Genomic DNA, 23,351 nt, shown 5'->3' on the forward strand with positions numbered 1-23,351 from the left:
CTGCAGTTGCTGGTGACATCATCTTTGTGAGACACATGCCCTTATATGGCTTTTAAGCGGATTCTTGTATTCAGTTACTTGGCTCTCTCACAATCTATGCTGTCATGATGCAGCGTTTCGAGGACAATGGCAAACTCTGACATACTGAAGGCCACACAGTGCCCACCAAACATGACACCAACTTCTATTTCTGAGCTGTCCTACTTTTCTCAACAGCCTTTCACTTTCACTTATAAGCTTCAAATGTCTCCACACATAACAACTTAATCCGGGGTTTCCCGTTTTTTAAAAGTAACTTCCAGTTCAATAAGTAACCTCACGCACAACCAATTGTAAAAGAGCGATTCCTTTACCATCTCCACTGATGAAAAAAGCAATGAGTGAACTGTTTGCAGACTGCAGTTGGCACCCAGGTAGAGACAGAATCACCATTTATCATGCTGCTGAGAAGCTTTCTGCAATTTGTTTAGTCTGTGTGAGGTATGCTTCCCTCTGAGCTTTAATAGTATTTCCCCTCTGGGACATTTATCAATTCAAAGAAAATATTTGACACCCTTTTTATAACAAAGGGAGCAATGGTGTGCTGCAGCAACTCAAAATTGATTACCTCAAAGATTACTATGCATCTCATAATTCAGCTGTTGAAAGTCTCTCTTCATGTCTCGTACAGGTTGCAGCTTGAACAAAGAATGAGAAAAATGACCTTTTGTTACACCGTAAATCAATAAGACTTCATTGTGTTGGCATCAAAAGTAAGTGCGCTGATGAAGTTGTTTACTATGATTCTACAGAATGCTGAGGTGTCTAATATCTGAGTGGTAAATGTCACTTTTTTTCCACGCTACGTAAAGCAGCAATAAATAAAGGTCAGTACACGATTCAGTGCCTAAACATACACCAGGATCCCTGGAGGAGGAATCCATACACAGTGTGATACCTTGACTTATATTCTAGACAAAGCATGAGGGCAAAACTGCTTATCAACGCACTGGTTTATAGTCACATACATACAAAAAATCCTATCATCATAGGCCTATGTTGTAATTTGTGCTGAGAATTCAATAATATTAGTAGGTTTGCATACCAAATCAAAATGTGCAACAATGTACCTCCGGAATAAAGCTAAGGGTTGAAACAAAAAGCCAATTTCTTAGTAATTTGAAATACATTTTCTTCCACCAATTTTATGATTTGCATCATTCAGACTGTAAAAAGAAGAGTTTATATGTATATATATATATGTGTGTGTGTGTGTGTGTGTGTGTGTGTGTGTGTGTGTATATGTATATATAAATATATAGTGTGAATGATGCAAATCAAATATTATATATCATACTGTATATATATATAAGTTCTAGTGGTATAGTGATATAGTGATAGGGAGGGGATGGGAGACATGTGATATAGTGATATATAGTGATATAGTGATATATATGTTTAATGTAGTTTTCCTTTCCTTTACAAGTCTTATTTACAAGTCCCCCCCCAACCCAAGTATTGAGAGTAATTGGACTGTTAGATGTTGTGTGTGGTTTTGTGTTTTCTCTATTATGTGAAATAAATAAAACACTTCTGTTGAATATATCACTTATTTTAAAGAGCTACATATAAACAATTTGAGAAAGAAACACAGGAAGCTTAAAATAGTCCTTAAATCAGAACATCAGTAATGGAACATCCTGCCAGGTGTAACTATCTTTTTTGCCACAAGGTGGGACTGTTAGCAAAGACACTGCAACAAGGATGTGGCTGTACTATTAGTCACACTAAGTGCAACTAATGACATCTTAGTTTCATAATATGAGTGGACATGATGGGATTCATGTGAAAAGTCAAGCCACTTGATTTCTCATTAGCTGGATAGTGCTATCTTAACAAATTGATTCCATCCCTGCGTCCTCCTACCATCTGCACATTGATGGAACCGGACAGCTGCAAGAAGACATTTACATAGTGGTTGTGAGGCACTGAGAGTTTACAGCCATACATCTTCATTCTTACTAATTGAGATAGCTGTGGAGTGTGTGGATTTGTGTGCATCTGTGGTGTCAATGTGTATATGCCGTGGGCGTGCGCGTGCACTTTTAAGGGGGAGGGATGGTGAAATAATTTATAGAGAGAGCCCCTTTTAGAGGGACAGTACAGACATCGATCCATGCAGATATTACATCATTTATCTCTGCACATTGGCTATATATGCTGTACTTATTGCTTGGCTCCCCTCCCTTTCAGCTGCGACATCGTTCTTCTCTTCTCCTCTTCTCTCCATTACTCTCTCTGTATCCCATCCCCTCCCATTTCCCCTCCAATCTGTAATTTTCATTTTTTTCCTCACCTGAAGCCCCAAATGAAAATCCTCAAGTGTATCTCTTATAAAAAGAAAGGAACACCAAATTCTTTCTGGGCCAGGAATAATTTTCCACCCTTGTCGTGACTGGAGTGACTGTGGATTTATGGCAACAGAAATGTGAAATAACTCTTACTGGGGCTGTAAGTGCACTTAGTTGCATATAATTTCTCTGTAGCGCTCCCAGGAGGAAGGTGAGGGCTTTTTAATAACTCCTTCCATTCACCTCCATCGTCATTAAGGGGTTTAGTTGACTGAAAATGGTGAGATCGAGGGAAGGATTGCTGAGAGGATTGATCTCAGCTGAGAAAAAGAGAAGTGAGTGGGCTGTACTTTTTCCAAGGAGTTGTTGGAAGCTCTCCGCTCCAGAGTTTGACACATCAAGAAGCCTTTTATGGTGTCATTAGAGTAACTGTTCCTCCGAGGACAAATGATTCTGCGGGTTAAGAGGAGTTAATCACCTGCCAATCAAACCTCATCAAGCCTTCTCTACGGATGAGGCGCTATACAAATCTCGTCATATTTACAGAGCCTTCAATTAAACAGGGAGACACATGCAGAGAGGAGGGAGAGCAGAGGGCATGATGGTGTGTAAGGAGGGGAAGGAAGACAGAGATAGAGGGAGACAGTACACAGGGCTGGAAGACTCCTGTCTGACACTAAGCGGCAGAAATGTAATGTCTTAAAAGGCCATCGCAGTCAATAAAGTTTCTAATGTGCTTAAAGCAATTACTGTGTCCGGAGAGAGCAGAGTGCATGCAGGATATTAACCTCAGTAACCTGCTCTATCTGCTCCATAATTAAATTATCCTCACATCCTCATTCTAATACACACACACACACACACACACACACACACACACACACACACACACACACACACTTCAAGCATGCATTTATGCACGTGTGCTGTGTGTTGAACTGTATCCTGACCTGACAAGAGAAGAGCGTAAACAGGAGCAAAAGTGAGAGTGAGAGATTGATGACTGTGATGTTTGTAACAGTTTTGGGAATGGTTTGACCTGGTGTTTTGATGGATGTTATTGTCTCATAACACAGAGACATTCCCATGCATCCACCTTAAGAAGAAAGAATCTCTCTCAGAGTCAATAGTCTCTACTCTTTTAGAAAGTCATTTCAGGTTATGACTTATTTTGGAGTTGTAATTGAGTCAGAGTCAGGCAGCAGATACCAGAGATGAATATACAATTTTGAATTAATTCATGGGAAAAATAGACTCTTGCGCTTTAATCAAATAAATTAGTTAGATATTGGTCAGTAAAAAGCAATTCTATTATAGGTTAAGATTGAATGTTGATTTTATTGGTTAAAAAAAAGAGCTTTTTTTTTTAGAAAATACAACATACTCTACTTGATTAGTGTTCTTAGAACTTTATCTCTATCTCCCCTATAATTTGAACCGTTACCTACGTCTTTCAGGGAAATTTTTGAGAAAATGTTCAGGAAATAAAAGCCTTTCAGAACTACTTTGCACCTATTTGTGTAAAATCATTTTTCTCCTTGCTTTCACTATAATCCTGGTTTACAGAGATCTACTTTCCTGTGTCTTCTTATTCCTCCCACCCCCCCCAAACCGTTCTTGCTCTGCATAATGTATATTCAAATTTAAATAGCTATGTCCAAGTAGTATAACTAATAAGCTCTTCAAGCTGATTTAATGCCTTTTAATAGTTGTCAAACAAATTGTTATTTGGGAGCCAGGGAGGAATCTTGACACTATGGAGGCTAATTATTGCTTCTGAAAATAACTAACCACCCTTGGGCTTCATGCATGGGCTCCCTGTGGCGCTTTTCTCTGCATCTCGGGCTGCTTTTGTAGCTGGACTGGGCAGAAAGCTAATTTAGTATTTCTGGATGGTGCCTCGTTCACTTATTGTGCTGCTGTGTTTTCATTGATAAATAATATTTTCTAACCTTGCCTTGGGAATGCTAAGCTGCTCTGGGTCAGTTTAACAAAGCTGTGTATTAAAAATGAATTGCTGATATGTGCAAGTTTGTTCTGAAGTGTGTGTGTGTGTGTGTGTGTGTGTGTGTGTCTTTGACTAGGTGCTTGGTTTACAATGCTATGGACGACTCCATCGCTCTGGCGAGGCGAAACAGTAGGCTGTCTGGAAAAAAACATGTAAGTCCATCAGCAGGCTGTCAAGCCCAAACACATAGACACACACACACACACACACACACACACACACACACACTCACACACACACACACACACACACACACACACACACACACACACACACACACACACACTCACACACACACACACACACACACACACACACACACACACACACACACACAAAAGAATGCGTTACAGCCATCACCTTCTTACTAACACAAAGACGAGGACAGGAAAGGTATTTTTGCCAGTGGTCAGCACCAGCAATCTGTTTAAATGCATATTCAAGTTTGCATTATGCACATCAATATAGCAGCGTGTAAGCCCTGTTCTGTGTACAACAATTTGTCACCCTGTAGTGTTTAAGCTGTCACGATGAACAGACTGTGAATATTATAAAGTGAGTTTGTGGGCTGAATTTAATCAACTCGACTGCTGCAAACCCGGCAGGAATTACATCTTAAACCACATTACAGCACAAGTAAGCACTTTTGGAAATTTGAACGCATGTCCTTGAGCTATTTGAATGTCACATGTTAATGAATATTTAATGGTGAAAATAGTAACCTCTGAGCAGACTTGATTATCACACATGCATCACAGCACAGTTAGGGATTATCTGAGTGTGTGTGTTGTTTTTTTAAAGATTTATTTTGGGGGGGGGGGGTTTCCGCCTTTATTAGAGAGGACAGTGGACAGAGACAGAAATAAGGAAAAGAGAGTGGGGACATGAGCCCGGGTCACCCACGTTTAGGACTATAGCCTCCATACATGGGGATGCGCACACTAACCACTACGCTACAAGCGCCCCCAATTATCTGAGTGTGTTTAACTGGATAGAGGTAATGCTTTTATTGTGTAACTGTATCTACTGAATGCTGTGTGTTGACAGCCTCCTTGGAGCACTGAGAAGAATAAGAGAAACTGAATGAATAAATGGAGTAGAGCGTTCTTTTACTGAAGACTCCAGTCAAAGTAATATAAGTATTGCCTTCTTAATAGAGATGTATTATACGACAGTATTTATAACTTATTTAGGATGTTGGATAGGTGGATACGAAAGATATAAATTCATCACACTGTTAATCACCACATTTTATTGTCTAAACAAAATGCCACGGGAAAGGTTGAAATGTTTAACAACGATATGCTCAAAAAACACCCAGACCTTGTCCTTCCTGACGCTCAATTTGAATACAGTGCATGTGTAAAAGAGCAGTTTTCAAGAATTTTTCATTTGCTTTGAGAAATGCAAGCGATAGAAACAGTGACTATCTCAATTCTGTATCGCTAATATCAATTTTGTTTGCTCTCACTGTGCGTGGTCTCGTGGTCATGGATCATTGAAAGCAGGGGCGCACAAACAAAAAAAAAAGCAATATGAAGCAAAAATGCATGACCGTAGCCTTGGGGAGTAGAAGGACAGCACGGTAAGGACCGTTTGTGTGTGTGCGTGTGTGTGCGTGTGTGTGTGTGTGTGTGTGCGCATGTGTGAAAGATATAAAGAAAGGGACCATTTCTCTCAGAGCCAAAATGAGGTTGGGGAATTGGATAGAACACTTTCGTTCCCCCCAATGAAAGTGGCTCTCTCATATTCGCAGGGAGGACATATGGGGTGTGAAGCAGGGAGAGAGAGGGATGCTTGCAAGAGATGACAAAAAATAAAATAAAACTGAGACCGAGTTAAGAGGGAATCAGGTGGAGTGATTGCTTGGGAAACCTCGGGACTGGCACCAGTACAAACTTTAATGAAGAAACTTCCTAAGTCTCTCCCGTGGGACTGATTGTTTCGACCATCTCCCCCCACACACAAAAAATCCACAGAAACTTTCTGTCAAACTCTGACGGCCTGTACCACTCGTTCTATGGTGTCCACCTCTGTGAATGTACTGATTCACTTCAGCTTGCACACATGCACAGGCACATGTATGCATCACACATGCACTGGTATTCATGCAGACACACAATACTGAACACAAACATGCACGCACAAGTACGCACCCACAAACACCTACACTAGCACACAGGCAAGACAAGGAGGTAGACAGTCGGTGTGGAGATAGATGGGGGAGGTAAATAGGGGTGTCATGGTGGTGTGATGGAATGAGGCAGAAGAGAATTCATCCTGTGTTTCCTCTAGCCTCTGTCCCCCTGCTGACAGCATCCTGAAATAGGGCCCACTGTGTCTGTATATATACCTGTACGTATGTGTGTGTGTGTGTGTGTGTGTGCGTGTGTGTGTGTGTGTGTGTGTGTGTGCGTGTGTGTGTGTGTGTGTGCGTGTGTGCGTGTGTGTGTGTGTGTGTGTGTGTGTGTGTGAGAGCATGTGGTGTCTGTGTAAGTGATGTTCTCTTATGGTATTCCTCCTTTCTCCCTCTGTGTGTTGTGTATCTCCTCAGCTCTGGGAGCTGGATGAAAGAGTTCAATGTGGAAAAAGATAGAGATAACACTTGGGAATGGGTGAAAGAGAGACAGGAGGAGAGAGAGAGAGAGAGAGAGAGAGAGAGGGAGAGAGAGAGAGAGAGAGAGAGAGAGAGAGAGAGAGAGTCCCCCAGTGAATTGTGAAACATCCTGTTTCACTTTTTTATGTTCATAACTGGTTTTGAACTGAAATCCCATTGGGCCGATGGTCAGTAAAGTGTTAATTAGATCCTGCTGAGCCTCTGTCTGTAGTCTGTACAGTTTGGCAGTACCTGGGGGCAATCATTTAAATGCTGCTGCCGCTACAGGTAGACGAGATACAGCAGTAACTGTGATCGTTATTCTGAAAATGGTTTCACATTGGTGCACAATTTGGACCAACCTCAGCCACTATGTATCTGTTAGACAAAAAAACTCACAAAACCAGCAGCAGTAGCGACTCAGGGAATGTGGATATTTTCATTAATCCATTACTTCAAGGTGAAGTTGTACTTTAAAGAGACAAGTTTCGAATACGAAAACGGATGCTTCGCACAAGAGCATTTATCACCTTTAACCTAATCAGCAATGCCTGTCCCTTAAAAAAGAAAATCACTGTGATACAGTAAAACACAGTAGAATACGTGTTCAGTGACTTACCCCTTTTTCAAAAACTGTTTCAAGTTTAAGTTAAAATGATGCAAGTTAAGAGCCAGCCTGAGCTCTGGAGGTAAGTTATTCCTGATTTTGATCCTTTGATGAGAATAAGCAATGTTTAAAGGCACTCTTATTACTTTTATTCTACTCAGGTTTAAGTTCAAGAAATACTTATTCACGATAAAATTCAAACAATAAAGCAGGTTTTGTTGTCTATTTGGAACGTCCATATAGAATTAGTAATACAGAAAAAAGCTTTCGGTTCAAAAAATACAAAAACAAACAAAAACAGAAGCAGAAGCAATATATAAAAACTGCCTTTAGCTTTACTTTTACCATGAAATAAACTTCAAATTATTCAAATTCACTTACATATCCGATAGTTATATCCCTGAGGTACAGAATATTGTTGTTCAGCAGATTGCAAAGGTGGCTTTATTTAAGTGCTTTCCTCTTCAACCCAAAGCAATTGTCTGGTTTTTGTGAGGCATGTTTGTAATTTTGATGCCATTTGCATCATAAAAAAAATGGTCCTCTAATGCAGCTTGTTTTTTTTAATATAATTATTATTTCCTTGCCTTCTCCTGTCATTTAGTGTTGAGCAAGGCTGTACTGTTTCTGTTTTAGTTCCTCTTCTCTTGATGAACTCCTTGTTTCTTACATCCTGTCTTTTCCACAGCTGTTTTCTGGTTCTGTCTGTCAGCCTTTGTCTCCTCGGGTCTCTTCCTTGTGCTTTCCCGAGGGATAAAGACCCTCCCAGTCTTTAGCTCACTGAAGCCTGTGTGGAGTAATTAGAATTAAAGTATTAGAGTTAAAAAGGAGGATTTGAGTCTGATTATGATGAAGGAAAAACTATAATCCGAATATTCCCTCATGGGCTTTATATAAATGTAGCCTACTCCAGTCAAGTAAACAAAGCTAAAAAAGGACCAAATATGTGTTGCTATTAACTGTCTGATGCTCTGTATGTTTGCGTAGGGCTTGTGTGAATAGTTCTTTGCATAGGTGTGTCTGTAAGAGAGACTGAGGGTGTGCGCAGGCATCATCAATCTGCCTTTCTCTTTGCAGCGAAGCTGACTTTTCCTCTCGATTAAAAATGAATGTCTCCCCTCCTGCTCTCTGTCACATTCCCTCGCTCTGCCTGCGCCTGCTCCCTCTCTTTTTCACCGTTATCCCCCCTATATTCTCTCTATTTTCTTCAAGCCATCTCTATATATCACCCCCTGCATGCATTCATACCCCGACACTTTTCTCCCCTCCTCGCTCCTCGCGGCTTTCTCCTCCCATCTCATTCTCTGCGACCCCCTCCCTTCTCTCTCTTTCTGAACATATTTCATCAAAGGTCTCCTCACAGGTAACACTCACCCTGATCTCATTAACTGCTGCTAAGCACAGAAGACTTGAAAGAACACACTGTCTCATCCATGCACACACACGTGCACACACACACGGACACACGTTGCTTTTATAACCCTAACAGTAGGATAGGACAAGGGAATCAAAGACAGGGAACCTTTCTGAGACTTCATGTAAAATTCTCAAACTGAAGATAGTTATATGGATCTAATGATTTCAAGCTACACAAGCACAGAGAAGAGGCCCGTTATTGGCTCTTTGTGAGTGATAGGCATGCATATGTGTGTGTGTGTCCCTCGCTCAGTCTCTGTCCTGTTAGTAGCTGTATTAACCTGGGGTCTCTCTGCACTCCTGATCACTGTAACCCCATTAACTCCCATTAAGTCTCATTACTACCCTCGTGAGAATCGTTGCTGCTTCCTTTATCCAATTTCCTAAACACCACACTATGCATGCTCTGCTCACTGCAACACAGTCTGTAATAGTGAGCTGTTATTGGTTCCATTGGAGGCGGGACCAAGTGTGGATGATGGCGGCGATTGACAGTAATTGAGCAATTCACTGCCAACTCCAAAAGAAGAGAAGAAGTCAGCCCACACTGAAAATGTTTTTATAGGCCTGGAAGTTTGTGTGGAAAAATGACAAGACACGGGAGGCACTGGAGTGACAGTTTGACACAGAGTCATCTCTAATTATACATGGCCGTCAGAGTAAGATATTCTGCATGTAATTCATCATGCAGATGAATTATAAATTCAGTACCATCAGGACCTCTGTTCCAGAGTAGGATTTGATGTTGTAAGGGCAGAGAGGGAGAGTAAAATAAAGAGAAAAAAAGACAGAAAGGGAGTGAATGAAGTTATTACGCAGGAAAAGGGAGGGCAGATTAGATTAGACAGGAAGGAAGTGAAGTTTTAACTTCGACAGCTCACTGGAGTCTGAAATGTCTCCAGGTAGTTAGAAGATGCACGCCAGGCACTGGTGACTTACAGCTAGAGGGCTGGAAAGTTTCTAACACATTATTAACACATTTGAAGTTTTGATTTTAGTTTTCAGTTTGCCCTCGATAGTTTTGTTTGATATTTTCTGTCCTGTGAGTTGACAGTAATAGATGACTATCTAAAACGCAATGAATCATCCACATCCTCCCTGGAAAAATGTGCTGAACAGTGCATGCTGCTTCCAGTCAATTTATTTTCACTTCCTGATTTTGTGTTTTTTGTATTTATTTCATCTCATATATATATATATATATATATATATATATATATATATATATATATTTTTTTTTTTTCTTCATCAAATTCATTACTGTGTTTGGTTTGATCAGATGTGATTGATGCATTGGAACAAAACTCTCTTCTCCTCCAATGGATCCCCACTACTTGATGATGGTAACCAGAGTGTCCTGACATTTATCTGACAACTTCACATTCATGAAGCACATGTTGCAAAATTAAAAAGATATAAATAATGATACGGGCACTATGCAAACCAAATAAAGTCATATATGGACACCAGTTTGGATGTTTAGGATTTTGGTTTTCTAATAACTCAGTTGAAAATGTGAAGTTCTTATCCTTATGAAGCAGATAAAAAAAATAAGCATGCCATGGTTGTCCTGAGTGGAAATATGCACATACAAAATAGCCACACGACCTGGAACTACCCCAAATGTGCCACTAACGCAGTATCATTCGTGACTTCTGAGAGGTGTTGATTACCATAAGTCAGCCAAAAAAGGTTTTTTAAGGATGCAAGACATCACAACTGGTTTAATGATATTTTTAGCCTTCCCCCTTTTGACTGGTGAAGTTACTCTGGTAATACCAGCATAAAGTCTCTCCTTCCTGCAAGTGTGAGTGGACCAATGTCATTTTTCTAACACCGTCATATCATTTTTTGGTTTTATTTTAGGGGACATAATGCCACTGAGTGAATCTTATATCAAGGGCCTCAAATCCTCAGGTTCCCTTTAATATTGCATACCTCACTATTAACACAGAGCTACTGCTCACCCATCCTGTCAGGTTTTATAACCACTGTGATTAGAGTCCCTATAAAGATGAGACCATGTCCTTACACTGTTTGGAACTGTATGAGACAGAAAGGGATAGGAAGATTAGTGTGTCGCCTGTGTAAGGATGAAAGAAAGGCAGGAGACAGTGTGTGCGTGTGTGTGCATGTGGAGTGAAGTGTGTTACAAGGAAAGATTGGATCTGACCCATTAACTTTACAGGCCACTCATTGAGCACCAGTGCAGTAGGGGTCAGTAGGGAGATTTCACTGTAAATCTCAGCAACGATCACAATGATAGACTAGAGAGAGAGTAAGACAGCGAGAGAGAGAGAGAGAGAGAGAGAGAGAGAGAGAGAGAGAGAGAGAGAGAGAGAGAGAGAGAGAGAGAGAAGCCCAGCTTGCAACAGTTCCCAATTCTGTCGAAAGCCAAGCTAAGTTTCACTAAGAACATCATCTCTTGCCAACCAGCCAGCTGGAATTTATTTTCTTCTGTTACTCATCTAAATGCTCCACAGAAAAACAGCTTACAACTTGACCATTTTCTGAGCACATGATTAGAGCACATTTGGGTTGTTTTTCAGCCGGGCCCTCTCAAATTCCCGCCTGAAGAGAAGCTGTTTTTAGATGTGGCCTTTCTGGCAGTGTTAGGTCATGCACTGTGAACTCAAAACATAACCTCAAAAAGATAGCTAAGGGCCCTTGTATGAGGACACTCTGTGCCTCAAGGTAAACACAATCATCAGATGTGTTGTGTAGGGGAGGTGAAGCGAAAAGAGGAAAAGTCACTATACCAAAACTCGGCCTACGACCTGGATGTTTCTCCATCTCCTGTTTCTGCCCTGGGGCTAAGCTGATCCTTGGCTTGGTCACACTGTAGATCCAACAACATCTACCTACCAACCCCTGTGGCACTGTGGGACCATTATCTGGCAGGACTTCTAACACACACACCCCTCTTTGATACCAGTTTACTCTTTCTTTTTCGACATCAAATCACACTCTGCAACAAATCTTTCCACTGTAGATTATTAATAATTTAACCCCTTTGTCACACGGTCCACTGAATGATTGCTACAGTTATTAATATATCTGATAATCCATTACCTGGAGAGCATTTGCTCTGGTCACCTCATCATTGTAGAAAACATACACCAATTTGTTCTTTTTTTCCTTTCCCCTCAATAGTCTAGATTCTACCATGTTCACAATTATGCATCCAATATAGCTGCTTTAGAGATAGCATTAAAGCCAAACAAGACTGCATTAGGAATAATCAATCATGTCAAGTGAAATGATCTAGAAAGCGAGATGTTACTGTATCAGTGAGCCTGATTTCATGCACCAGAATTCATTAGCATACACTTGTGACTCTAATGCTCCCAGCTTTTTGCTTAGACAATCACATATTGCGCAGTGTAAAGCCAATCATGATAATGGCTGCAGCCTTGGAACACTGGCCGCTCCAATCATCACCCTTTCTTTAGAGTACCTTGTTTTCTAGGATTGACATTTGATATGTGATTGCAGCTTCCATTCAGTTTTGTTTTGATCATCAGAAAACCACCCACGCTGTTGAAGCCTTGATTGTTTGTTGCCCACAAGTACTTGACTGCAATTCCAGTGCTCAGTGAGGTCGAGCTCGGCTTGGGCTGTTACTCTTTGATCTTTGAGTTTGGCTTCAGCGGGGAAGGACCTTCAGTTCAGTCATATCTGACCACTCAGTACTGGAAAAAAAAATAAAACCACCTCTCAACAGTGCATGAATAACGCTGAGCTGCACCCTTTTTGTAAGCTTTTCTTTTATTTGCTTTCGTTCCTAGAAACGAACACAAAGCATAAAAAACAACAACAACCTTTACATGATCTTTTCTTCCTTTTGCCTGACCCCCATCTTGTGAAATAACTGTACTCAATGATTAAGAAACTTGTAGATGTAGAGCCTCTTTTACACATGCACTGCACTCCTGCCAATATCCCAACATCAACTGGGTAGGCTGTGAACACCACTGACTTTATAGAGAATTATGGGTTAAAATCTCCCCATCCTCTTGTTGCACAAAAGTGACATGACACTTAACTTACCAACAACAAAGTAAAGATCCCTCAATTGAGGAAGGAAAAACTATTTATGTTATCAAGAAAAGCAACATGTATTATGTTCTGGGTCAATTTGACCACAGGAAAAAACAAGCAATTTCAAAGATTTTGGAGGACTTTAAAGTAGAACACCATCATCACCAGAACATCCGTAAGGAAACATAACAGTGTTTTATTTACAAAAAACCTAGACTGAACACCACTAGAGGGTGACAGCAAAAACCTCCTGGGGTCAAACTGACCCCTAAGAACAATGATAAATCCAAAATGTGTATCGGACATTTAAAACACATTATCATGTTATTTGTATGTTTACCCAGTTGTCACAGAGAGAGTTGCTGATTTCATTGTGTTTTCAATGACTTTTTAACGCCATGCCTTAAGGTCAAAGTAAGTGTAATGTCTGACTAAGCTGATGTTTGAATGCAACAGGTGATAATCTTCTTATACTTCCTGTCAGCCTCAGTAGACAGTTTAATGTTTTCTCTTCTTGTGTTTGTATTGCAGAATTGTCAGGATGTTGTGATGTTTACCATGAAAAAGTCCCCATTACTAGACGTTCCTTCTCTTCCTTTGCATGGTCAGCCAAATTCACTATTTCCAATTGTAAGTGACCCATACACAGTCAGTCTCCGATGTGTGCTACATGTGTAAGCAAGCCTCGAAACATGTCAGGATCTGAGCGTCTGGAATATGTCTGGAAATCTTTCAGAGTTTATGTGTTAAAGGGACTTCAAGAAATATATAGAAAAAATTTACTGGCAATGAAACCTGATCAATGCGATTTAACAACATTATATTTTGTCTGTCTATCTTTTGAGTGTGATTTTGTGCCATTAAAATAATATTACATTTGTATGACAGTTAGAGATCCGCATAATTACACCAGCATACACAGGCGTTTTAGTGGAGCAGCAGAGCAGAGGGAATAATTACAGTGTAGGACAGGTCACTAGGTCTGTGGTTCACCTCAACCCTTAACACTGCAGCTATTCTAGACCTCTGGGAAAATAACAAGGGCCATTCTCGGAGGCCAACTTCATCTACCAGGCTATGAACATTAATTACTCACAGGGGCAACACACAAGTGCAGATTAGACAGTAATTGGTGGGTTTGCCACTTCCATGAATCAAGGACAGCCTCTGCTGACCACCGTATCAGTGACTGATTATAAGTATTGGGCTCTTTCTCTCAGAGTGCACCACAAATGAAGTGCTGCAAATAAAAATGTGAGTTATTTGTTTTGCACACATGTCAAAGTGATTATGTACTTGGCAGGGTGTGTGAGGTTTATGGTCATATAATGGATATTATGCAGGGGGGGGGGGGGGAGTGTTTGGGAGCATTCCAGCATCGTCTGTTTGCATACCATGACTTAAACTTGGACCACATGTGTCCAACTGCTCCAATTTTAGCCTAATTATTTTTAATTATTTTTTTAAATATTGCTTATTCTAAGCCACGTCCTTATGATTCATTTTCACTGCCTTGTTTTAATTTTGTATAAATGCTGAAAAGCTCTTAAAATGTGCTTGTATTTAAACTGTGGACAAAAAAAAAAAGCTATACTAAGTGAGTTAAAAAAAACAAAAACCTCACTGTGTCCTTTAAATGTGATTTTCTTTTGTCCTCAATTAAACTTTAAATTTCCCTGACTGCTCTCTTGTGCTTATATTTGTTTAGTCAAAGCAGTGATTTGGTAAGAGGAAACTCCAGCATTTCAGGTTCAGAAAGTTTGGCACACTGACCTAATTATGTAATATGTTACAGATCATCAGCAGGTTTCCCAGAAGATGGTTAGGGCACAGGATATTTCCACAAAATGTACTGGCCCAAGACAAACAAGCAGCAACATAGGCAGACTCAGAGTTTGTACAAAGAAAACACTGTTGCTGTCTGGTAATCTTTCCTGCAGCGCCACATGCATTCCACCTTTTGGACATGGAGTTTCCCCAGTTTGTTTTTCCCTAGCCATGGGCGGGGATGGGCCGTTACAAAAACTCACACAGGACTAAGGATCTGTCAGTCTGAGAAGTAATGGGTTAGTAGAACAGACACTCGGGCTTCAGTTTCTGAACTTTTTTTCCTCAGGCAGCTTGAAGAGCAGTTACTTTGAAGGCTATTATTTTGTTGCATCTACCCTGAATCTGGACACATTTGTCAGTCATATTTCAGAACAGCTGTCTGGCTTTGACAGATCTCGTGGTGGATTATTTTGATCACAGGAGATATTGTTACTGTTTGTGTCAGACTCGTCAACGGAAACATTAAGCAGCATGTCAAAGGGGGAGAAGCCAGAGAGTGTGTCACTGTGTCCGTTGGAAGCCGCAGCTGCCCCTGAACAGGAGCTGCTGTGCATATTTGGGACGGGGGACTTAGGGCGCTCTCTGGGCCAGCGTCTGCTCCAGTCTGGATACAGGGTGGTTCACGGCAGCCGCAGACCCAACAGCTGTGGCCCCCTGCCTCAAGGAGCTCAGGTACAACACACTGCATGCATAACGTTTTCTTGAATCTAAATGTTTCTATTTCCCAGCTTTTTGAGTGAGTGTTGTCCTTGATTACAGTATCATGTGGGGAAAAGATTGTGGATAAAATCAAAGTGCAAAGCTAATGGAGAAAGAGTTGACACAATGTCACTGATGTTTGCCTGTACATGTTGCTGTTTGTTTTGACTTGTGCATTGTGTTTCATGTAAGAGGTGTTTATGAATGGATCTATCACAAAACGTGTTAAACCAGTTTCAAGTAGGAGTGTTGCCAAATTTGATGCATAACAGTAGTGCTGTGGTTTTGTGTGTTAAACAGGTGATGAGCCATGAAGCAGCAGCCCAGTCAGCCCGTCTGGTCTTTCTTTGTATTCACAGAGAAAACTATGACTTCCTCACGACTCTTGCACCTCAGCTCAATGGAAAGGTATCTATGTTAATGAAGTCAGATGCCTTTCTGTTACCAAAACATTACTGAATTTTGAAGTTTTTATCCACGCTGATTTTATTGAATGCAAGGTGCTGGTGGACGTCAGCAACAACTTGAAGAAGAATCTATACCCAGAGGCCAATGCAGAGTATCTTCAGAGGTAAGAGGCCATTATAATTCCATAGCCTAAACTGTTAGGCAATCTCATAGATCATGTGGTTACAATCAGCGACAACTGATGGTACAAGATGCAAAATAGTGTTTGTTGTTTGTTGTGCAGGCTCATCCCTGGAGCACATGTCGTGAAAGCTTTTAATACTTTGTCTGCCTGGGCCCTGCAGAATGGACCCTCAGATGCTAACAGACAGGTAATGAACATGCAGTTTGAAAGTGTATTTCCAGTTAGATATGTTTAAAAATATCTGACATTCACTCGTCTTTGTCTGCTACTTAGGACTGCTTCTATTGTTCCCTAATGGGGACAAGTCTTATTTTAGAATTCATTTTTTGTGTATTCTACTTCCAATGCAGAACTACAAGCTTTTTTTAAAGATTCCCTATTGTGTTCACACAGTGGGGTGTTGACCAACAAGTTAAAAATAATAGTCGCTTTCAGAGAGGAAAGCATTTCAGTCCAAACTATATTAACTCATTTTGAAGTTTCGATCAAACCAAATCCAAGGAAAAGAAGCCAAATCGGAGGAGTCAGCCTTGTCTTTACTGTGAGTGCCATCTTTGATGTATCCTTGAATCAATTAACTCCACAGTCGCTCTCAGATCTGAGCTTCCATCATGTGCTTTGCTCTCTCACTCAGTACTGAAAAGCTGCAGCATATGTGGGTTTGTCTTTTTCGTTTGTATCTGGTTTGTACAATCCCAGAGGACAGCTAAAACCACACAGGAGAGAATGTGTGTGTGCTGTTGGAGGGCATATGTTTAAGTAGTGGACTGTGTCTAGAAACCCACAAACACAGTTTTCAAGAGCTTCCCAACATTTAACAATGTTTTTTTTTTAATCTGGACTTTGATCTTTGTTAAAATACAGGCATAAATAAAATTATCTACAAACACTCTCGAGCGTATTTATGCACAAACTTTAATGAAAAAATACAAATATGTTTTCTTTCATTATAAGGCTATAAATTAGACACTCAATTAGGAAAAACATACACCCACATATTCATCCTGTATTTTCCTTTTAAATTCTTTGGTTTCACAGCTAAAGCTTTGTAAATAAATGAAACATCAAAATGTTTTTATTGGTGACCTGGAGGTCCAGTAAGACTAATTGACAACTCTTCTGTGTTGGTCCAGCACAGATAACTTTAGTACCCCATTGTTTTTTGTTTTTTGTCTCTACTTTGTTTAAACGTGTGAATCATTTACTGGTTTGCATATTGCATGACCCGAAAAGTCTCATGCCCTGTTCTGGGGTTTTGTTCTTTACGCCTATAAGGAATAATTTAAAGCTCCGGTGGTTTTTTTGGGCTTGTTATGAAACAGACTGAAATTAATCTAAACATGAACCTTAGGGACAAGATTAATCATTCCTATATTGTTATTTTAAATGTGTGAAATCTTTAGAAAACATTACTTTCAATTTTAGAAGACAAGATTAATATATTAATATAAGAAGATATAAGATTAATATAAGAAGTAAAAAGTATAGCTTTGTCTAAACATGGTACCAAAATCGGCACAAACTAAAAGTTTCTTACAGGAGCTCATAAGAACAACCTTGCAAAGGTATTGGTGAATGAGGCTAATTGTCTTTAATTATGATCCAGGTGTATCTATGTGGGAACAGTGTGGAGGCCAAACAGGCCGTAGCAGAGACCGCAACCAAACTTGGCTTCTCTGTTCTGGATAGAGGGTCTCTAAAGGCTGCCAGAGAGCTGGAGGACTCCCCTTTACTGCTGTTCCCTGAGTGGAGGCTGCCGTTACGCCTGGCCGTCGGCCTCACTGCCTTCTTCTTCTTCTATCTGCTCATAAGAGATGTTGTCTACGCGTATGTTGACCAAGGGAAAAACAACTCCTTCAGAATAATGGTGTCACTGGCTAACAAGGTAAATATGCTTTAGTTTTTAAATCTGCATTTGTTCCTCTTTGAACAGTAGCCTCAAAGTATGATAAGTAAAAGACTAAAGACTCTAGTGCATGATATCCTCTCTGTAACGCCTTGCGTGTCTGCCCTCCATCTTTCAGGTGTTTCCCATTGTATCTCTCATCATGCTGTCTCTATGTTACCTTCCTGGTGTCATAGCTGCCATAGTTCAGCTGTACAGAGGAACCAAATACAGGTCAGAAAAACATGATGGAGGGATATTATGAACACACAGAGATGTACTCTTTCCATCACGTCCTAAAATTTAATGCGTCATCCAAGTGAAACTTTATGTGTTTCAGGCGTTTCCCTGACTGGTTGGATCGCTGGATGCTTTGCAGGAAACAACTGGGACTGTTAGCACTGGGCTTTGCCTCTCTACATGTGTTTTACACTCTTATCATCCCCATAAGGTTTGTAACAGCGTATGCTAGTACTCCATGTTTAACGTATCTGAACAGGCTTTTAATGTTTAGTTCCTCCAAAACAAATAGTGACACCTTTAAACTTGGAAGTGATTCAAACCTTAACTTTAGTTAAAGGCAGTTTCCAGTTTTAATACATGAAGTGGTGCTGAAACAAATGCACTGAACTAATGCCAAGCAATAAGTTCAACCTTCGGGGAAGGTTTTAATATTTAGATCATGTTGAAACTGCATGAGTGATCTGATGCCTACACTTGTGGTTTGTTCTGCTTTTGAGTTATGTAATGCTAAAGGTATTCAGATGATATTGTCCACACTTTGGTTTGAAGGTCATTGTATAGACTGTTGCATAATAGCAGTCAAACCACAGAGGATAATAACATGTTACCATAGAACTCTTTCTTAAAAAGATCACAAAGGAGCTTTATATATCCTGAAAGAGTTTGAAACCTAGAAGCAAAAGAATTTTGGTGAGAGCCAGTGAATGACAAAAATACAGAATTAGACATGAAGAAAAAAAGACATGTTGGTTATACTTAGTGGTTACTGTGCTGTGTGGCTTGTCGGCTGACATGTTTTCAATTTCTCTGCTTATAACACAGTTTGGGGGGTTTAATACACTGTTGTGACATGAAGAGCGGGTTAATACCTCTGAAGCAGGTTGACTCCAGGTCTAATGCTGTTGTAAAGTTTTGTGTTTGATAAAGAAGGGAGATATAACAAAAATATCAGCCAATTTTTGACAGATTTTTTTTCCCACATTAAACACCAAGACTCATATGTAAAATAAATAAGTGTGTGACAGTTATTATTTGTAGAGTTGGATTGTGGCACACAGAAACACAACTGAGATATAAAAGCTAATGACAACTTTGAAGTCTAAATGTATATATAATAACAGAACAATGCAATTTAAATGGTTAGTACTAGGAGTTGTACTGCTTAAACCCATCATAATACGTTCTCATGCCTTAACTGGCTTTACATAGCCAGGCCAAAGAGTACCAACGCAAACTTTAAAGCCCTTATTGTCCAAAAAGATTATAGATAGATAAATGTTGACCAAGGATCTGTGGCCTTGCCCTGTCGGCTGTTCCAGAGTCTTGGTTAAAGACAAAGAGTCAGTCTGTTTAACTGGCAAATAAACTCTTGATTAGTCTGCTAAAGAAAATTGTCCCAAGGTGCATTTTTACAGACTGGGTTCATCACCTCACTTGTTTTCATGGCTATGTTTTCAAACCCCATGTTTTCAAGTCATTTTTATAATTGTTATGGTTTAATATGTTTTTGTGTTTTGCTTGCATTTTACTCTTAGTATATCCTAGTAACCTTTTCTGTTGTAATGCACTGTGCACCTTGAAAAGTGCTGTACTAATAATTGTTCTTTTATAATTATTATAGCCCGTTATATATTAACCCATTTTCCAATAGTCTAGATAATTAGAAGAATGCATCTAAACTTCCCTTATAACTTTTATCCTAATAGTTTGTCATTTTCATCCTCAGATATTATGTGAGATTCAGGATTGCTGCAAGCACCATTTCTCAGGTAGGAAAGCTAAGCAAATAAAACAAATAAAAAACATTCTGTTCAGTTTGCATGAAAAAAAAATACTTGCCTATTTATATAACAAATTGTTATAATTTTGGATGATTTGCTTCTTTTCCAATCTTATACAGTTGATAAGCACCCCTGGTTGTTTAATATCATTTCCAGATAAAGGAGAACAAAACGTCTGAGTTTGACATCACCTCAGCCTGGCGTGGTGATTCTTACTACTCTATGGGGATTCTGGGATTTTGCCTGTTTGTCCTGCTGGGAATAACCTCTCTTCCCTCTGTCAGCAATGCGCTCAGCTGGAGAGAGTTCAGCTTCATACAGGTAGATACTGGAATGTGTGTTGGAGTTGTATGAGATCTGGATGTGTCCGAATATGAAGCACAGAATACAGAGCTCAACTTTTCTTGTGAGGATGCAGCCCATTTAAATTTATCTAAATCCCTGCATCCTGTTTACTGCTCGCTGGAGGCCAAAAGTCGAGACTGTGGATTTTTTTACAACCTTTTCCAGTGAAGCGAGCCCTGTGGACCTCTTTTGCAATCTATCCAACAGCTCTTCCCTTAAGCATATGTTTATGTTTGTGCCTGAGTGTGGTATAACAGGATTTACTGAACAACAGATTGTGTAGTTATTGCATTTCAGCTGAATATCAAACAATTTTAAAACATGTTCTTTAAAACCTAAACTGAGTCCCAAAAATTACACACAGATGAGCCTTTACACCTTTTTTATCCAACCAAATAGGCACTTGAGAAGGAAACTGAAAGGCAAACGAACACATTTCAGAGTCATTTCTGTGATATTTAATGAGCCAGCTTGTGATCAAGTGAATACAAACAGGCTCATTGTGAAGTTTAATTCAGTACAACTGATTAGTTCACCTCTACAATGTGGCCTTGAAAAGCTGCAAATGACATGTAGATTGATGATTCATTTAACACAGTGATGCATAATCTCAATAATAAATGGACTCAGTGGGTATTGACTTATGATGGGCAAAGTCTCTTGAAACTGCATTATGAAATAGGGTGCAGCTTTTCAGCAAGCATAGACATTTAAAAGGAAATGTGTAACCCTAAAAAGAATTGTAAAAAAAAGAAAAAAATGAAAAGAAAGTCTTTCCTACAATTTCCATTTACCGAAACTGAAGCTGCAGCTGATGAGGCCGATTCTGAGCCTCAGCAAAATGTAAAATAGGTTTGTGAACCAGATTGCAAAGTTCTTGTTTAAAGTGTGTTAGTGATATTTTACATTTTCCGTGGTAATTTCATTTAGCTGACACAAATGTTTACCTTTTTTTTTTTTCTTTTTTTTTGCTGCTTTGACCAATTGAAAATTAAATCAGCCCCTCACCACAGGGAACAAACTCATTCATAAATGTAACTGGGTCATGTCAAGATCTTTTTATTTTTTCAATCCACAGCCCTCCCCTTTACTCCTGCCCAAATTAGAGCTGTGCTTTAAATGTTAAGTTATTCATCAAATGTAATTTAGGGGGCATACATTATCCTTGGCCAGGGTCTTTAGATTTTTGTTCATGTGTGGTGGATGGATGCTTCTAATTTGTGTGGATGTGGGGGCAGGTTCTCTCTGTATATAAGCCAACGTTTCTCTACAAGGTGATGAGTGTGCTGGTGTGTGTGCACATGTGTAGGTCAAAAGCTTGTCTCTGTAAAGGTCAGTCTTTCACATTTCAGCTTAGTGAGCCCATTACACAGCGATTAGTCATCTGTTTAATGGTGCATGTGGAATCTTGTGGATCTGTGAATGTGTACATTTTCAGCCAGCGTCTGTAAAGGTGTAACATGTTTTTTTCTCTCTTTCTTCCAGTCCAAGCTGGGGTACCTGACATTGTTCTTCTGCACCTTTCACACCTACCTGTATGGCTGGGACAGGTTCCTTCGACCCTCCACCTACAAGTGGTACACACTTCCAGGCTACATGCTCGCTCTTGTTGTGCCGTCTGTGGTGCTGATATTTAAGCTTCTGCTCCTCGTGCCCTGTGTGGACAAAACGCTCACACGCATCCGACAAGGCTGGGAGAGGTGTGACTCAGAGGAGGACGCCAAGAAGTCATTGCTAACATAGAACCATCACCACATGATGTAACTGGGAAACAACCAAACTTTTAAAATTGTTACAGTCTATACTGTCAATAAAATCAACAATATTCCACTTTTTGAACAGTTTGTAATACAACATTGTGGAGGTTAAACAAATTTATTTGAACTGGCTGTATCTTACAGAAAGGTATTGCAGCCTTAGTTAGGAGATAGTTTCTTGTGCTCAAGGAGATTTCTCTAAAAGGTTTCAAGTGCGCATGCAATACTTTGTTGTTTGCACTGTTAGCATGTAAAACCTTCTTATGAGCACAAGAAATTATCTCTTGAGAACAAGAAATATTCTTTTGAGCATGAGTTAGTTTCACCGCTTTATGTTATGAGATTTATGCTCACTGTTTTACATGCTGTACTCATGTTTATCAATGTTACAGTCTCTAGCTTGAAGATCACCAACTTTGTTGTAATTCCCTCAACATAATTAGCAACATTTTATCCCCCTTGGATTTTTATACCTTTCATTTTCTCAACCTTCATCACCATTTGGCAGCTTATGTTTATTGAATTTAAAGTGCATATTTGTATGTAAATTTTGATTTTTAGATAAAATAAAAGCAATGTAAATGAATAAAAACATCAGCCTCTCTCTCTCTCTCTCTCTCTCTCTCTCTCTCTCCATTCCATAAATCTCACCTTGTCTGAAAGCTCAGTCAAACTCAGCAGTTTTTCCCTGCTGAGTTGAGAGTGCTTCGTTTCATCGTCTCGGTCTGATCCCTCTCCAGGGTTCATCCCCCTAGCTGATCTGTTGCTGTTCTCCAGGAAACATTCGCTCTGAGCTGCAGGCTTCTCCACAGTCACTACTGGATCTCATCACATCAGTGAAGAGAGGAGCGTGCTGACTCCATTACTGAAGTCCTCTGCAGAGACGAGGTTATATTTGGCTGTGACGGTACAGATAGGCCCTTGATGTCAAGCTATAAGTAATTTCAGTTGATCCTGGAGGGAGTGAAGATGGGCCGTGTATGACTATGAGAACTGGCACTTAATCCAAAATTAATCTAAAAACATTGAAAAGAAGCAATACAAATACTGTATGCAGCATGCAGATACATGCTAAATTGTTTAAGATGAAGCTAAAATAAAACTGATAATCCAGTGCTCTGTTCTCTGTTGGACACAAACTCATGCCTATCTTCCTGATAAGATCAAAACATGTCGTGCAAAAGAACTCAGAGACATGCTGACTGCTCAATTGATTGCCTA

General features: G+C 39.9%; 1 protein-coding gene across 1 annotated transcript; it reads left to right on the plus strand.

The window, feature by feature from the left end:
• Positions 1 to 15,031: 15,031 nt before the first annotated feature.
• steap4 (STEAP family member 4) lies at positions 15,032 to 22,203 on the plus strand. The gene is made up of 10 exons (XM_079345012.1): positions 15,032 to 15,500; positions 15,828 to 15,935; positions 16,028 to 16,098; positions 16,219 to 16,306; positions 17,726 to 18,004; positions 18,144 to 18,238; positions 18,345 to 18,455; positions 19,974 to 20,016; positions 20,185 to 20,349; positions 21,859 to 22,203. Exons 1-10 carry the CDS (start codon positions 15,300 to 15,302, stop codon positions 22,114 to 22,116), a joined length of 1,419 nt encoding a protein of 472 aa, XP_079201138.1. The 5' UTR covers positions 15,032 to 15,299; the 3' UTR covers positions 22,117 to 22,203.
• Positions 22,204 to 23,351: the final 1,148 nt, after the last annotated feature.

This window comes from Symphodus melops (genome assembly GCF_947650265.1).
Source record: "Symphodus melops genome assembly, chromosome: 5".
Lineage (NCBI taxonomy): Eukaryota > Metazoa > Chordata > Actinopteri > Labriformes > Labridae > Symphodus > Symphodus melops.

What these genes read in the sequence shown, in the direction of transcription:
- steap4 (XM_079345012.1), top strand. Translation starts at nt 15,300, where the DNA reads ATGTCAAAGGGGGAGAAGCCAGAGAGTGTGTCACTGTGTCCGTTGGAA. An exon ending in TACAGAGGAACCAAATACAG is followed by an intron (nt 18,239 to 18,344) that starts GTCAGAAAAACA and finishes TATGTGTTTCAG; the next exon opens with GCGTTTCCCTGACTGGTTGG. An exon ending in CTGCAAGCACCATTTCTCAG is followed by an intron (nt 20,017 to 20,184) that starts GTAGGAAAGCTA and finishes TATCATTTCCAG; the next exon opens with ATAAAGGAGAACAAAACGTC.